The sequence below is a fragment of the Myxocyprinus asiaticus genome, chromosome 3 (assembly GCF_019703515.2).
Source record: "Myxocyprinus asiaticus isolate MX2 ecotype Aquarium Trade chromosome 3, UBuf_Myxa_2, whole genome shotgun sequence".
Classification (NCBI taxonomy): domain Eukaryota; kingdom Metazoa; phylum Chordata; class Actinopteri; order Cypriniformes; family Catostomidae; genus Myxocyprinus; species Myxocyprinus asiaticus.
Genome location: NC_059346.1, coordinates 60975376 through 60993790, shown reverse-complemented (window position 1 = coordinate 60993790; position 18415 = coordinate 60975376). Strand labels below are relative to the sequence as shown.

The 18415-nt window shown below is 37.1% G+C and overlaps 1 protein-coding gene across 1 annotated transcript in view; it reads right to left on the bottom strand.

Moving 5' to 3' along the window:
- Positions 1 to 18415, bottom strand: part of kntc1 (kinetochore associated 1) — a 75199-nt gene that overhangs the window by 35502 nt on the left and 21282 nt on the right. The window contains exons 24-42 of the mRNA XM_051673287.1: positions 18076 to 18171; positions 16692 to 16795; positions 16133 to 16235; positions 15841 to 15975; positions 15307 to 15426; positions 15154 to 15226; positions 13073 to 13140; positions 12617 to 12945; positions 10979 to 11151; positions 10727 to 10824; positions 10499 to 10640; positions 9691 to 9747; positions 9340 to 9503; positions 8731 to 8835; positions 8497 to 8625; positions 6684 to 6800; positions 5489 to 5598; positions 4227 to 4461; positions 3565 to 3654 (exon numbers count right to left, since the gene is read on the bottom strand). Coding sequence (XP_051529247.1) covers positions 3565 to 3654; positions 4227 to 4461; positions 5489 to 5598; positions 6684 to 6800; positions 8497 to 8625; positions 8731 to 8835; positions 9340 to 9503; positions 9691 to 9747; positions 10499 to 10640; positions 10727 to 10824; positions 10979 to 11151; positions 12617 to 12945; positions 13073 to 13140; positions 15154 to 15226; positions 15307 to 15426; positions 15841 to 15975; positions 16133 to 16235; positions 16692 to 16795; positions 18076 to 18171 — 2448 coding nt within the window. The remainder of the gene's footprint in view (positions 1 to 3564; positions 3655 to 4226; positions 4462 to 5488; positions 5599 to 6683; positions 6801 to 8496; positions 8626 to 8730; positions 8836 to 9339; positions 9504 to 9690; positions 9748 to 10498; positions 10641 to 10726; positions 10825 to 10978; positions 11152 to 12616; positions 12946 to 13072; positions 13141 to 15153; positions 15227 to 15306; positions 15427 to 15840; positions 15976 to 16132; positions 16236 to 16691; positions 16796 to 18075; positions 18172 to 18415) is intronic.

Genomic DNA, 18415 nt, shown 5'->3' with positions numbered 1-18415 from the left:
ATCACTTGCCATTATATCAAACACAGTTGAAAGCTATTTGGTTTGTTAAATGAAGCTTAACATTGTCTTTGTGTTTGTTTTTGAGTTGCCACAGTATGCAATAGACTGGCATGTTTCAAGGTCAATATTAGGTCAAAAATGACAAAAAAGCAAGAGCTTTATCTAGAAAGTCGTCAGTCAAACATTGTTTTGAGGAATGAAGGTTATACAATGCTTGAAATTGCCAAAAAAACTGAGGATTTCATACAAAGGTGTACAATACACAGTCTTCAAAGACAAAGGACAACTGGCTCTATCAAGGACAGAAAGATGTGGAAGGCCAGATGTACAACTAAACAAGAGGATAAGTTCATAAGAGTCTCTAGTTTGAGAAATAGATGCTTCACATGTCCTCAGCTGACAGCTTCATTGAATTCTACCTGCACAACAACACCAGTCTCATGTACAACAGTAAAGAGAATACTCAGGGGTGCAGGCCTTATGGGAAGAATTGCAAAGAAAAAGCCACTTTTGAAACAGAAAAACAAAAAGAAAAAGGTCCGACAAGACAGCCACATCTATGGCAAGTGCTACAGGAAGCGGGGGTGAAATGTCACCTGAGTATCAAGATAAACTGACAGCTAGAATGCCAAGGATCTGCAAAGCTGTCATTGCTGCACTTGGAGGATTTTTTGATGAGAACTCTTTGAAGTAGTTTAAGAAGTTCTGAACATTTGTTTCAAATTGTAATAGTTTTTCACGTTATTAATGTCCTGACTATATATTGTGACCAGTTGAATGCCACTTTGGTGAATGAAAGTACCAATTTCTTTCCATAAGAACAAAATCTGTACATTATTCCAAACTTTTGGCCGCCAGTGTGTGTGTGTGTATATATATATATAAGTCTTTATTGTCTTACAGATATCATATTTCACTTTGTGATTTTTGATAATCATTTGAACTGTATCATGGTATCAAAATACTAAGTCACATTCCTGAGAACAAGAGCTTTGATTTGATATATGACTTGTCTATTTAAGTGCTATTTGACAAACTTTTAAATTCTTATTCATATTTTGACATTACTATAAGGTGGCACTCATTTGCAACACAGTGGTTTTCATGTTTTATCTTGTAATATAATGCAAAGATGGAGTTCTATGAAAAGTTCAGATTCTAAGCTTTCAAATGGTATCACATATACAGTGCATCCGGAAAGTATTCACAGCGCTTCACTTTTTCCACATTTTGTTATGTTACAGCCTTATTCCAAAATGGATTAAATTATTTTCCTCAAAATTCTACAAACAATACCCCATAATGACAATGTGAAAGAAGTTTGTTTGAAATCTTTGCAAATTTATAAAAAAAAATAAAAAATAAAAAATAAAAAAAATAAAAATCACATGTACATAAGTATTCACAGCCTTTGCCATGACACTCAAAATTGAGCTCAGGTGCATCCTGTTTCCACTGATCATCCTTGAGATGTTTCTACAACTTGATTGGAGTCCACCTGTGGTAAATTCAGTTGATTGGACATGATTTGGAAAGGCACACACCTGTCTATATAAGGTCCCACAGTTAACATTGCATGTCAGAGCACAAACCAAGCCATGAAGTCCAAGGAATTGTCTGTAGACCTCCGAGACAGGATTGTATCGAGGCACAGATCTGTGGAAGGGTACAGAAAAATTTCTGCAGCATTGAAGGTCCCAATGAGCACAGTGGCCTCCATCATCCATAAATGGAAGAAGTTTGGAACCACCAGGACTCTTCCTAGAGCTGGCCGCCCAGCCAAACTGAGCGATCGGGGGAGAAGGGCCTTAGTCAGGAACCCGTTGGTCACTCTGACAGTGCTCCAGCATTTCTCTGTGGAGAGAGGAGAACCTTTCAGAAGAACAACCATCTCTGCAGCACTCCACCAATCAGGCCTGTATGGTAGAGTGGCCAGACGGAAGCCACTCCTCAGTAAAAGGCACATGACAGCCCGCCTGGCGTTTGCCAAAAGGCACCTGAAGGACTCTCAGACCATGAGAAACAAAGATTGAACTCTTTGGCCTGAATGGCAAGCTTCATGTCTGGAGGAAACCAGGCACCGCTCATCACCTGGCCAATACCATCCCTACAGTGAAGCATGGTGGTGGCAGCATCATGCTGTGGGGATGTTTTCAGCAGCTGGAACTGGGAGACTAGTCAGGATCGAGGGAAAGATGAATGCAGCAATGTACAGAGACATCCTTGATGAAAACCTGCTCTAGAGCACTCTGGACCTCAGACTGGGGTGAAGGTTCATCTTCAAACAGGACAATGACCCTAAGCACACAGCCAAGATAACAAAGGAGTGGCTACAGGACAACTCTGTGAATGTCCTTGAGTGGCCCAGCCAGAGCCCAGACTTGAACCCGATTGAACATCTCTGGAGAGATCTGAAAATGGCTGTGCACCGACGCTCCCCATCCAACCTGATGGAGCTTGAGAGGTCCTGCAAAGAAGAATGGGAGAAACTGCCCAAAAATAGGTGTGCCAAGCTTGTAGCATCATACTCGAAAAGACTTGAGGCTGTAATTGGTGCCAAAGGTGCTTCAACAAAGTATTGAGCAAAGGCTGTGAATACTTATGTACATGTGATTTATTTTTTATTTTATTTTTTTTTATAAATTTGCAAAGATTTCAAACAAAGTTCTTTCACGTTGTCATTATGGGGTATTGTTTGTAGAATTTTGAGGAATATAATGAATTTAATCCATTTTGGAATAAAGCTGTAACATAACAAAATGTGGAAAAAGTGAAGCGCTGTGAATACTTTCCGGATGCTATTTATGTATTGTATTTATACATTGTAGCTATTTATGTATTCAGGGACTTTTCCATTTTAGGCATAAACTTATACGTTTAAAAGGGGTACCTCCTTTAATGTAAATCTATGTGATTTGTTTTTTTCTGGATGTATTAACGTCTACCAAACGTGAAAGTCTGATCAAGAAGAAAAATAATAGCACACCTTTCCCCAACAAACCACACAATGTGAGGTATAATTCATGTCTGTTATACAAATGTTGCAGAATAAGTTACAAAATACTTACCCTAAAGTGACTCTTGCCTTAACCACTTGTAATTTTTTTTTTTTTCACCCAATTTGGAATGCCCAGTTCCCAATGTGCTTTTAAGTCCTTGTGGTCGCGTAGTGATACGCCTCAATCCGGGTGGCGGAGGACCCAGCTGCCTCTGTGCATCTCATCACGTGGCTTGTTGACGTAGCGCGTGTGGAGGCTTCACGCCATCCACCGTTGCATCCACGCTCAACTCACCACGTGCTCCACTGAGAACGAGCCACATTATAGCGACCACGAGGAGTTCACCCCATGTGACTCTACCCTCCCTAGCAACTGGGCCAATTTGGTTGCTTAGGAGACCTGGCTGGAGTCACTCAGCACGCCCTGGGATTCTAACTAGCGAACTCCAGGGGTGGTAGCCAGCATCTTTTACCACTGAGCTACCCAGGCCGCCACCCCCTTAACCTCTTGTATTAAGCAAACACCACTAATTCATCTTCAGTGGGAATTTCATTATTTCACTGACCTGGCCAAGGGGTAACAGATTTGTGCTCTCATCAGCCATCTGAATGGTTTTCAGCACTCTCTCTATCCGCTCATAGTTGTAAGGACTTAACTGGAATACAGACCACATTCATGTTAGAAGAAACTGTACACCATTAGATCAATCTCTGCTATCAAGATAAGAACATTAATGCTGTATGTTTAGTATAAAAACACAGATTTCTTTCAAAATGACATTGTCATCAACTACTTAGTATGACATGGAAATGTACACAAACGTATTACCATATTATACATTGGTCAATGCAATATTCCAGTATCCAGACTTTATATCATAAAAAATGTCATAAAAATTTCAGGCCCAAGTTATGCCCAGTCATAGACAATGAAATATTTTCCATGTAAAATCACTACATAGCAGGACTAGATTTAAAATGGTGAAGTAAACAATGCCTGTGGCGGGGCCGAGGCCGAGGTGTGATTCCACACACCCGGCCCCTAATTAGGCTGATTAAGCCTGAGAGGGATAAGGCCGATCGGAGACGGCAATGCGATAGAGAGTGTTACGGACAGCTATCCGACACCTTGTGTTTGTATTTTTGGTTACATTTATTATTAAAATATTATTTCTATTGTCATGCCAGTTCTCGCCGCCTCCTTTCCATTGAACTCTGTTACACTGACCTTGGTCAGGGCTGTGTTGAGACTAATTACAAGGTCTCTGGTAGAGCCGAGCTGAGGTACAATCTGTAGGGCGCGTTCCAGTATGTCATCATTCCCTAGCACCGACTCATAACCCCGCAAGAGAGCTTTGGGGTCGTCATCTCTAACTTCCTCTATCTCGTACCACCTATCCTCCTGCAGCAGTAGAGTGGTTATGTACAAGTTGATTGCAGAATCGCTGTCCAGACCAAATGTGCTGCAAAACAAAATAGAAAAACAAACATGGCTCACTTTGGAACTTACTGTGAGATCATGACAAAGACACAGTTTATATACACTGGAAGCAAGTGGCAAAGTGCAACAGAACTAGATCGCACCAATTATAATTAACAGAGTTTTCAAAACGGCTCAGGAACGTAGATAGCATTGGACGTTCAGGGTTACAGACCCGAATATTTATTTCCCCAAATTTGATTAATTTAGCTTTACATTTAGCTATATTAAGCAGCATGTGACGTTAATTCAGAGATCTCTGGCAAGGAAAGACAAACAAAATGTTAAAATCACTAGTATCCTAGATATCACCACGACTATGTTAATAGTGAGAACAAATGCTTTCATTATTTAGAAGTTAACCCATTTAGTACTTAACTATAGAAAGCAGTGTTTTTTAACTGCACTGTTGTGGTATAAATTGTGAGATTTCAGAGCTGAGGCAGAGGAAAAAATTTTCAGCTTATAACAATTTCAATTGTTTGTAAGTTCCTCACACAAAGCTATCACACATTTTTCTATGGCTTCAGAAGGCTTGGAATATGGTCATATAGCACACTTCATATGGAGCACTTTTCTGATAATTTTGGGGTGCTTTTTTGTATTTTGCCAATTTGGAGGTCATTTTGTACGCATTACATTTTAATATATGGAAAACATCCGCCAGGATATAATTTAAGATTTCTCCTATGGTGTTTGGAACGACATGAGGATGAGTTTGATGACAGAATTTTCATGTTTGGGTGAACTATTCTTTTAAAAAGGCAGACTAGCAAAAATAGCCCGTTTAATTCTAAGGGTCAAAGAGAAAATGGTCACGAAAAACTGTTTCTATTTTTAGAACAAAAACCTTTGGCTAAAATAATGGTTGACAATACAATGTGGAGTAGTCCAGCAGGTAGGCACTGCATGTAATGAACAAGAAAACCAAAAAGAAAACGGATAGTATCAGAATGTCAAATGAGAACATTTTTCAAAACTCATCACAAAGTTAAGATAGCAAAACTTGCCTGCAGTAGCGCAGTATGATGTCAGGAGTAATGTTTTTGTTTTTCACAAGTGTAGGAATTAGGTTTCTCTTCGTCTCAGTGCACTGCCTAAACACAGACTGAATGGAAACCTAAAAACAAATGTATGAGTATGAGATTGTCATGTCATGACATACTGCACAATTTTAAGGTGATACATTCATGACAAACATGGAACATTAAAGCAAAAGGGGGGCATACCAAATAAAAAAAAATCATTATCTGAATTTTATGTTATCTTTTCCCTCAAATTGTTGTGCTGATATGTAATTTTTTATTAAAAGCAAAAGAAGCATTTTCACAAGTGAACTTTTGAAATAATTAAATTAGGGATGCATCGATATATCGGCTGCAGATACTTTTATAATTATAAAGCAAATTAAAACCATCGGCATATCTGCAAATGCCGTTAGGAAAGAAATAACTATGGTTAATTTATTATTAATTAGTAACACACTTTGTAAAAACTCTTAATTCAAATGCGCAATCCGGAAATAATAATATTCACAATATCTAGAAGGGCTGGCACTCAGAAGAACATGTAATAGTTACATTTTATTCTGTCTTGTTCTCACGTTAATGTGGAAAAATGGCATAAATGGATGTGACAAGTTGTGAAAGTGGCACTTATAGGCTACATGTTGAGGGAAACCATCCAAAATGCTTTGAAACCAGTGGACTTTGACTTCTGAAATATCAGTATTTTATCCATTAATGCTGCATGACTGATTGAATTAAGATTGAAATCGCAATATGGCTTTTGTGAGATTACCAAACTTTAAAAAGTCGTGTTTTAAACGCAAAAACAGAAGTGCAAAAAGTTTAGAGGTACAAAATAAAAATTTTCCATAAAAATCAGCATGTTAAGTCATTTTGTGTATCTTTTTTATCTTGTATGTATCTTTCTCTATGGCTCTCTTTAAAAAGCGGCCTGTCCTGTGTTCTACAGATCCAATGTTGAATGGAAATGATTAGTTGTTAGAACAGTGAAAAAGCTTTTGCACCTCTTTGTACATTAAGCATTACAAAGTAAAACAGTGATCTCATGACAAAATAAAGCAAGATGCAAAATATCAGTATTGTTATCGGCCTATAGGGTTTTTGTTTAAATTGGTATCGGCCAAAAACATTCATATCGGTGCATCCCTAAATGAAGTATAATAAGTTCAGCACTGACCCCAAGTTTGCCGAGTTGAATGCCCCACTCTGCATCAGTGATTACAGACAGAAACTTCTCCCTCTCCTCTTCATCCTTATACAGAAAACTCAGATGCGCTCCCACCATAGCAACAGCCTACAGAACATAATACATGAATCTATAAAGAGGATTTTTACATTTTCTGAAGAAAATTTTAGTGCATGCCTGTGGAAAATCCCTGCCACAATGCTAGGGCACAAAAAAAAATATTCAACTATTGAGAATTGGGATTGAATGTTAAAGTGAGTTGCATGCAAGAATGGAGTCAGACTAAATGTGAGCTTGCAGTGGATTGTACTCCCCACATAAAACACCGCCAGCACCCACATTTAACTAGTACGTAGAAGCAGAGGGTCAAATTCACCCTCATTTCATTGGGATCCATATCATCTTGATATATCCCAATGGTAATGCTTCTTCCTTAAATCTACTGTTATTTGCTATTACTGTTGCAGCCTTTATTACATTGTTACTGTGCTAGTGAACTGCTTTACCTACAACAGTAGCCTATACCAGTGCCTAAAAAGCTAATTGCTTATTGGTTGACATTAAAGGTGCAATAAAGGGCAAATTCACTAAACAGTTGCGGCTTGTTTGCGTGTGGTATTTCAGTGCTAAAACCTGCATCTTATTCATGTCTAATCACCTAGTTTAATCTAGTTTAAGCAGACACACTTAAAGCTAAAACAGTCACTCCCTTCTATGCAAATTAGGCTCATTATAGATTGCCCTTTATTAACAAAACTATTTGCCCAGCACAATAAACATCTTGCTATTACCACCCTCAGAAAGCAGACAGTCAATAAACTGAATGTATTGTAAAAAGAGATGCTTGTGTACAATTTCTATCAATCATGGAAGCAGTTATTTATCAAATAATGATCAACTGATGGAGAGCAGCATTATAATCTGGCATATCCACCTTTTTCCTTAATGCAGAAGTAATCTGTGATTGATAATGGACACATCTTTTCGTTTTCTGGTCTTCATTGTTTTCACTTGAAATGGTGTATGTTCTTAGTGGATAATGTGATGTTTAGCATATTAAATTTGTAAAAATAGCCAAAAAAGTATGTGGCTACATAGTGCCAATATTTTAGAGAGTCATGACGACCGTCTTTTGACAGTGGAGTGCCTCACCCGCCAAAGTTTAAGGAGTGGGTAGATGATATGAAGCAATGGTCCGAGGTGAGTTACATTGATATCATTACTACCCTAAGTTATGATGACAGCCAACAACTGAACAAGTTGAGCCTGAACTTATATTTACTCCAACTAACACTTAAAACAGTTGTTATTCTCTATTTGGAAAGCTTGTATCGGAAATGTTAATATCACTTCTTATGCAGACCGGAACCAGAAAACAGTCCAGCGGCATTTAGATTCATCATGGCGCCACCCAGTGGTTAATCAGGAAAACTGTGGATATCCAGATCCCCGGTGTAGTCGGCATGTTAAAGAGATGATTCAGGTGGATCACAGAAGTGGAGTGATGCATGTTGTACAGTCCAGATCGGGTTGGTCTGCAGCATCCTCCACAGTAAAGCGCTCAGAACTGACCTGCCTGATCAGAACTGCGATGTGCTAATTGCATTCAGCACAAATGTTGTGGTTGCATTTGCACCGTTGCCTGATCTGCATAATTCCTTTAGAAACTAGCGCGTACAAATAAACCGCTTTTACCGGACAATTTATTTGAAGTGAATTCCCCCCTTCGTTTTTTTTTTTTGCCAGTTGCTAAACTTTTAAACAGAAAGTAATAGCTGTGTGACAAACCAAACTTCAGTCTGACCTTAATCTTCTCATAATTTTGCCAAGCACTGGTAATCATCTTCCATAAAATATCCACAACTGTCGCTTTGGACAAAACTGTACAAAGTCCAATGGCCAAGTCCGAGTCAACCACTTTCCAATTGAGCACCTGCAACACAACTCATTACATCATTACATGCAGTTAATGCACCACTAAAACAGAATAATTTCATCCAAAGCAGTCTGTATGACTGTATCACATGTCTTTGCACACCTTCTGTAACAAGGAGACCAAAACCACATTGACAGATGAAAGAACAGTTTTCTCTATTTGGTCAAGAGTCTGTTTGTCTCTGGCCATGCGACTGTTACAGTGAAGCTGTGAAAGACAAAAAGAGATTTTAAAAACACAGTCAAATTAAAATTGGAGTTTAGTAGCTATGTCTGTTAGCTTTGAGGTCATCTACAGTTTACACTAGTGTACTCCTACAGGATTATGTTTTTTTTTCTGATGTACGCATTTACAACTAACTGCCAAAAATATATTGATGAAATCATCTCATGCTCAGGACTGAATTCAAATATTTTGTCAAAATAAAATGCTCTTTAGAATGATAATGTTCTCTCCCCCTTAATTATAAATACTACCTGCACTAACTAGCAATAGCAAAAGCAAGCCAATTTTCATGACTGTGACCTAACTTCACGGCTAAATTGGCCATAAAACAAATACAAAAATAAAAAGGATTAGCCCTTCCATATGTCCAACATCTTGTTACAATAAAAAAATAAGTCTACACAGCACAGAAAATTGTGTTCAGTTTCATAGGTTCTTTATTAAAGACAACTCCAACAGGGTTTAAGGTTTTGTTGACTGTCTTACCTTCATGCTTAGTGAGATGTCCATGTTGTTAGAGACAAAGTGCAGTAGAATACTGCCATAGGATTCCATCAGAAGTCTAAGAGCCAGTTCGAGCTGACTGCACTCCTGTAACGTTTGTAACATAGAGGCCATGGGATTGAGCAAAGGACCAACCAAATCAGTGCCTGTGAAAAAGGACAGTCCAATAAAACCTTTTAAATAAAGTTTCACTTATTTTCAAATAAAATAAAACAATATTTTAAGTACTGTATAAATAGATTTCTTGGAGCTCTACTAGTATACCTTAAAAGCACTGCAAGTCACTTTTATGCATCTGCCAAATGAATAAAGGAAATGTAAACAGGCTTTTACCTTCTTTGAGAGCACAGTATGACAGACAGGAACAGCCAAAAGTATAAAGCCTGAGGTCTAGAGTTAAGGACAAAAATGTACATTTAAAAGTACAGATTAGAAACTGATAATATTTCCAACATCTTAAAACAGGTGATCAGGGTCAGAAATTAACTTTTCCATTAAGGGGCAATATTTGCCCCTGGAATTGATTTCTCTGTGTCATCTTTTTATGTCAAATACTTCAATTTATTCAATTTGAATAATGGGATTTTTCATTATATATATATATAACAAAAATATAAACGCAACATGCAACAATTTCAAAGATTTTACTGAGTTACAGTAAGGAAATCAGTCAATTGAAATAAATTCATTAGGCCTTAATCTAATCTAATCAATGCGTATGGAAAATTTCTGGGATCTTTTATTTCAGCTCATGAAACATGGGACCAACACTTTACATGTTGCGTTTATATTTTTGTTCAGTGTATATATATATATATATATATATATATATATATATATATATATATATATATCTTTTTTTTTTTTTTTATTCATTTATTTTTTTTAAATCAGGCCATTTTTAAATTCCCATATATTTACCATGACCGTGGGAACCCTACTTATTATAACAAGATAAATAAATCTGACCACTCGCTGCTTAAAAAAACAATCCTACTGTGCGAACATCAGAATCAGAATTCATGTTGGACATGTAAGTTATACTTAAAGTAATTTGGCGGTTTGTTTAAAAAAAAAAAAAAAAAAAATCACTTAACATGCCATATTAATTAGAAGAAAGAGAGACGGAGCATATTCTTACCAGACAGCGGCAATAAATTAGTAGTGATTTTATACTGGAGTGGAAGTACCGACACTGGATCCAGCACAATGCAGTCCTCATTAAACACATCATGAAAACTGGATTCAGTGTACGCATCCTCATCACCATGCAATGCAGATTCCTGTTAAGAAAATACCAACAGTATCCTGAGTGTTTTAATGAACATGCAATGAATAAACATGAACAAACAGTGTTTATCAAACTGACCTTTGCAAAAAATCCAAAGTCTTCAATCTCGCACTGTCTATAGACATCTGCAGCGCTTCTGGTGCTCTTACACAACTCCAAACAGTCAAGCAGAAGGTCTGGGAAAGGAAAATATAAAAACATGTATGTGTTTTATTTTGAGATGGTGTAGAGTCACATCCAGCACTTAGCTGATATTTCAAAGGAATTCCCACACTAAAATCACTGATGTACACTCTTTCGAGAGCATGTGAGATGAAAGGACTTCAATACCACTGTGGCAGATGGTAACGGCCTGACAGGCCAGCCCGTGGATTACAGCAGGCAGGTTCACTTTCTCAGGCAGAACCATGGGCACATTCTCTTCCAACATCTGACAGAGGCGCTGGGCAGTGCTGAACAGAACTCGTCCTGTGCTGGAACTTGGGTGGTGCTGGTACAGCTCACTATAACAGGCAAAACGGGAGAGAGATTAAATTTAATGCTAAGTTTATTTCAAATTAATAGTACTCATTGTTAGAATCTACTGTAATATTAAAGGTTCTTTAAAGATGATTCCATCAGCACTGGTCATGCAATAATAATGGAAATTGGGTGAATGACATAAGAATTTGAAAGGAGAAATAAAAAGAAAAAACAAAAAAATATCAGTACATCAGTTACGGAGTTATATCAGTTAAGTTTAATACTTGGGGTAAGGGGTTTGATCAAATCACTAACCCCAAGTATGAACAATGGACCCTTTTCACAGACTGTGATGACGCGTTTCCGCCTTATTTAGCAGCGTAAATCTAACAAACGTTTTTATATATGCAACTTTTTTTTATTATTTAGTGTAAATTTATAACGTCATACTTTGTAGCATATTAACCTGGAATTAGTTTTAAAAAATAAGTTACTACAGCTGTAATGAGGTTTCTAATACAGCTGCTGAGGGAGTGACAGAAAATTTGTGCTCTTTCTCTCTTCTGACTGCTGTAATCCACCACTCTCTATTTTTTCTTCTTTTGGAAAGCTGTGACAGCATTTGGAGCAAACGGATAAGCAAAAATGATATTTGCTGTGGTCTCCCATTCACCGCTATACAAGTTTACCCTTTATCGTTTTACTTCCGCATTCCAAACCCGGATATGTGAAAAGGGTCCATTGTAAGAGCATTGCCTTAGAAAACACCACTAAAAAGTCCTCCTGAGGTCAAAAACATTTGTAGTCATTTTTGCTGTATAAAACTTTCATTTGATACCATACTTCTTTTTTTTTTTTATACATTATTAAAAAAAACCTCAAGAGCACTTTATGAATAAAGTTGAGACCTGTAGATGAGCAATAGCTGTGAACATCTTCAGATTGTTCTCAGATTCTGTTCTCTTGAAGTTATCATCTACAGGAAGCCAAGATCCTAAACTACAGGAATTTAAATGACATGAGGGTGAGTAGATGAACATATTTTTGGGTTAACTAACTCTTTAGGGGAGAAGTATACATAAAAAAGGAGCTCAGATGAGGATTTTTTTTTTTGCAACATGTCTGTTCTAAATCCTTCAAAGATTCTCTACCAGAGTTCAACCAGTTTACTGACTCTCAATAACATCAAATTGAAAATCAGTGTCCCCAAAAAGTATCTGTCAAAGGTGATTTTTGTTGGATGTATGAGGTCAGTTCCCCGCAAGTTCACACAGGTGTCCTAGCAGAGTAAGCACAGATGAAGTTCATAACATGTACTATGGATATGCTCCATGAACTTTTGACAACCAGAAAGTGCCAAAATCCTATTTATTGTTTTATAATGTGAAACCCAACTGATTTCATTTTGTGAAATGTTTTGCTTGAAAAGTGCGCTTGTGCTATCTTTCTCGGAATTAAATGCCACTCATACATTCACACGTTTTACTACATTAGCAACCCACTTACCTGAGGATCTGCAGGGCCTTCTTTACATCTCCAGCGTCCAGAGCTCTCAACGCCAGGTCTGCCCAAAGCTCCTGCTCTGTCTTCTGCAGCTGCCTGGCCAGCCGGTGGAGTCCAGCTTCTGTAGAGAGCGTCTTCGTCTTACCATCTGGATCATTGGCAACTGCTGCGTTGCCGTCTGCTTGGTTGCTGGAAACCTTGTCAGGGTGTTGTTTTCCAGAGCGCCGCCATGCTTGTGTGTTCTCATATGCAGTGATGAGCTGCTGGTTGAACTTGTGTCTCACCACTGGATCGTCATACTCCTCTGGCGTCAAGAAGATGTCAAAGTCCTCCTGAGGTAAAAAACATTTGCAGTAATTTTTGCTGTTTAAAACATATTAATTTGATGCCATACTTTTCGTTGTGTTTTCAATACATTCTTAAAAATCCTCAAGAGCACTTTATGAATAAAGTTGAGACCTGTAGATGAGCAATAGCTGTGAACATCTTCAGATTGTTCTCAGATTCTGTTCTCTTGAAGGCATCATCTACAGGAAGCCAAGACAGCAAACTTTAATAGTCAAGGACAAGCAGTTATACTGAGGCTCTGTTCACAAACCTAGTGAATGTATGCAGCATTTTAAGGCATCATGGCATGGACTCCCAACACAAAGACTGTTCCAAAAGGTAAAATAGCTTTGTTTGGCCAAAATCGAAGGTAGCATTGCATGGATTCTTTAATGAAGACTCTCACAATGCATTGCGATGGGATTAGATTATAAATATACTTAAAATTTTCATTACTGAAAAGTATCAATAACAATAGTACAATAATTTCCTATTTTACCCAATATTTGTGCTACTTATTTAATATGCTTATTAGAGTATCAAAAAATTAGCTTAGCAACTTGCTCAAAGCAACTTCTACTGAAATAAATTGTGTTAAGTATCCTGTGGGTTTCACATAAGGAGCACTTTTTGCAAGATTCATGGAGTTGCTGCCTATGCCTAGGTATCGCAGCATCAGGACCCGCACCAGCCGACTTCATGACAGCTTCTTCCCCCAAGCAATCAGACTTTTGAACTCTTGATCTCTCACGACCAATATACATCAGCACTGCACTTTATTAATCGTATTATCTCACACTGGACTGTCATAAATTATATTCTCTCTTAACACACTGGCAACTGACTATCAACCGACAGCCTGAATGTCAATACAGTACAATACAACCTACTGTATATTTGATACATACTTTATATACTATTTTTATTGTATGTGTATTCTATATTGTGCGTATTGTATACTGTACATTGTATATTATTATTGTGTTGTGTAATTATGTGTATATTAGATATGTAAATTGTGTTGTGTAAATCTGATGTTTACTGTAAATTGGTATATGTCTCATCATTGTCATGACTGCTGTGTTGCTTGGAACTGCACCCAAGACTTTCACCCACTGTTGCACTTGTGCATTTGGTTGTGTGACAATAAAGTGATTTGATTTGATTTGATATGTAGAGCATTCCAAATCAGTCCTTTATAAGGTTCATTTTTTAATCAAGGGGATTCCACATGACTCGCTTCAGGGCTTCAACACACCATTTTGAAGCTGTGCAGATAGTGCCACGTTTACAACGATGACAGAAGTGCAATGGGGCACTGGGACCAACGCTGAAGCTGGCACTACACACCATAATGTATTCAGCAACACCTGCACAAGTCACGTGGAAGCTACCTTAAGCATCTCTCTGGGTTTTGAAATAGAGCATGACATAACTCTTTGAAAGACACTTTAACATTCACTACTTGACATAGTATGATAGTAATAGTTAAGCTAACTAGATTTTTAATTAAATGTTATTTGTAATGCACTTTTTACTAAACATATTGTTCCAAAGCAGCTTCACAAAAGTATAGTGCCTTAAAAAAAACCACAGTGAAAAAGCCAAAAGCGACAGTGGCAAGAAAAAAAAAAACTTTTAGAAGACGTTTAAGTAGATGAGGGAAAAAACTCCTATTCAGGCTGGCATCTGAGGTTGTGTTAACTGAATGCCATTTACTGAATGTTAAGTACATCAACAGATAATTCAAAATACTTTCCCTTAATTTGGGCAAGTAATAAAATACCATTCCCTAAGTTGGACAAATAAAAATGCAGTTGTTAATGTGCTCTAATTGGTTGCCATGTCGCTATGCTATGTGATTGCTAGGGTGTTCTGGTTGGTTACTTCTGGTCAATTCAAAAGACCCCCCCCCTCCAAGTCTCAATCATCTTCGGGTCTCTAGACATGGCTCCTTCAGTGAGAGTCTATGGAATTTTTCAACTGTTTTAGTGTCTCATAGTTGAAGTCAAATCTCTTAGAAAACTAACTGCATCAAGCCACATGATTTGAGGTATCATCACATCAGCAGGATGTGTTATTTGCCAATATTTAGTATTTAGGGTTACAAAGAAGTTAAAATTTCTAACCCCAAGTATGAGCAACAGTAGTGATGGTAAATAGTGATCTTTGCAATAGCAAACACCACTAAAACTAATTTGAGGTTTACTCACCTGTCTGAATGCTCTGCAGGTACTTCAATGCTTCAACCATAATCTGCGCTATCAGCATTTGCAATTTCTTGTGCTGTTGAAAAGGCATTTCATTGATAAAATCTGTTTATTTTGATATATCACTCACTCTCTCTGACAAAAACAAAGTCTGACCTCTTCAGAAAAGTGTCGCTTGTCTTGAAGTTCAAGTCTTGCCCAACAGGCCATGCGCTCAATTACAAATTCTGCCTCTACGTGGGACAAATTCTTCAGCAGTGCGATGCACTTTTCTCTCTGCAAATACAACATCCAAACATGGATTAAAAGGTTTATTTTTACATTCAAGTGGAAATTGCATGTTTTACGTCACAACGTTTGGCCACAAGACACGCAAAAACCAATTAAAGGTTTAACGGTAATTATTTTTTCTGCTGGTCTGATAGGATGGCATACATTAATGATACAATGCAAATTATTAATGACTGGTTTATAATTTTCAACCCATTCTAACAATTTTGACAAAACATCTATTATCCAGCTAGATAATGTTACCTTGGCGACACGTTTAAATCAGCACAAATCACAACAAGTAGGTTTACATGCACTTTAAAAGTTTGATTTTTGTCAGACTAAAACAATAATTCGTCAGATATACAGGTACATTTGATCTAAAGTACACAATGGGCAGTTTGGTGGAAGTGACATTACCTCATTACTCTGTATGAGGTGGATGCAGTGAAGATGGTGGATTTCGGCAGGGTGGAGTTTGTAGGCCTCAGCTAACTTCAGAGAGTCCACAAGTGAAGTGGGCAGATCCTGCTTTAGAATGTGCCTTACAAGCATCTAGATAAAGCAAACAACACTAAAACACGTACATCAGGTACTTGCATGGAAAGGCTAATACAAAGTTCTGAGGGAATCATGTAAGGAATCATAGATCAGTCAAAAGTTAAGAAACTGGACATGCAAGCATTTCAGCGATAAAGAGAGACAAACACACCATGATCTCTCGAGAGTTAGACAGGGCTAAGCTGCGAATGCCATAACATCTGAGAAGTTTCTTTATTTCCATCAGTCTATAACCCTCTTGCAGAAGCTCTTGTCTGAGGAAATATGGATACATTTCATGGATTACAAGGTCTTCATAATCGACTATTAAAAGCATGTTACCTCTAACCTACTTACAACCCTTGTCAAAAATTGCCAAGGAAAGCTACTGTATGCTAGTGGAATTGCTATCATAATTTGGAACCAATCTTTATGGGATCAAATAGGACTCCTCTAAGAATCAAATAAGATCTAACAGAATAAATTCTGAAAAATAAACCAAAACAGGAATTTAAGTTGTTCAAAAAGAGATATTACTTGATTTTTCAGGATTTATTTGTATTATTATTATAGCTCCATTAGGATTGGTTTCATTATGATAAAAACTTCATTAGTATTCCTTTAGGGTTTTGAATGTTGCACACAGGTGTCCTACATTTTACAGGTTCTGTATTAAATCGTATTTTATTCATTTTTAACTAAATATAACACATGAGAAGAACAGCTCTTACTTTGGATGCTCCTTCTCCAAGTGCTGCTGAACAAGTTTCTCTATGGTGTCACTCCAGGGCACCACGGCTTTATACATGATTTCTATCACAGCATCCATCACCTTCTGAAACACGTTAATAAACAAAATGGAGGATGCAGGGAGGAACTGAATAAAGAGATCTTTACATTAGGCCAAACTAATTTTAGACATTTAGACACAAAAATATGATGTAATCGTAAAAAGATCATAAACAAGCATGCTGCATTTACAAACTTTTGACCAATAAAATTTCCAAGATAAATTGTCACAATTTTTCATTAACTTATTAACTTAGAAGTAACAGTTGTTTAAAATGTACAAATATGATGCAGAATTTTAGATAACTGATGTATATCAAGAGATCTTCCATTGTACAGGACCCTTTTCACATTTCCAGGTTTGGAACATCAGACACTGTGTCTGCTTTTAGCTCATGTTGACATATGAATTACACAATAAATAAAGAAACAATCACTAAAAAGCCACCAATCAAAAAGACAAATGGTTACATTACATTAAAACAGCTGATGTCATTTTGAGCTAGGTGTTTTTGGAATCAAGTCTAACTGAATATTATTGCAATATAATATCATTATTTTGTATTAGTAGTACTATTATTATAATAACTATTACTATTGTTATTACAATATACAGTACAATACATATTAATGTAACAATTTTTTAACTTGCAGTCTCTAGCTTTTATTTTGGCGGAAAACTAAAGGAAATGCCTTTGAGCTTCTCTGTGAAGTTGAGTTGGCAACAACTGTTTAATGTGCTCCTCATTCCGAATACTTTATAGTGAGATGCTTTAATCTCTTCTTTGGTCCACAAAACAATGATATAATTGGGTTAATTTAGATTTGTTTAGTAACTTGTAGCGGCCAAACATATTTGGAATTACGTAAATGGGCATTTAAGTTAATCTTGGGGCGCTGTAAATAAAATGCACTTAATCAAGAGCAAGAGATGGAATTTGTGTATCTAGCACAGAATCCCTCCGAGATCACTGAAATCACCATATCATGAGCGTCATGCCTGCTCGGAGCATGTGTAATCCACTACAGGCAGAAAAGGGAAGTGCACATACACAAACTCTGAAGCATGCAGAGTGTGCAGACTATTTATTTATTTAATGAAATCACAGATTTTGCAGTTCAGTAATCGTACAAGGTCATATCACTTTCCAGTCCTTTAAACAATGTGTCTGAAATTTAAGTACTATCAAGGAGCCTGGGAACCCTGATAAATGTACATTAAATTATAATAATAAAAAATGTCACCAGATTCACGCTGCTTAAGATGGAGATGTCACAGTGTGCAAATAGGGTAAATATTGTGTAACTGTATGTGTATGAACTCACATTAGTGTCTGTCATGCAGTGTAATACAGCCACAGCTTTGGCTTCCCATTCAGTGAAGAGAGAAGTGATCTGAGAGCTGCAGCAGTCCAGCAGGTCCTGGAAGCAAGACACATCTTCACAACATCAAAATGAAATGGCATTTTGCCTGATTGCACAATTTAATCAAGCAGAACAAAATCTTACAATTGTAATGTAATCTAATAAACCAGAAAATTACTATAACACACTGACAAATATACAATAATAAAAAATAAAAATCATAAAGACTGAAATGTTGGCTGAGGAATTCTTCCATTTATTATCCAAAATTAACACTTGACAAGTGCAAAAAGCTTTGGTG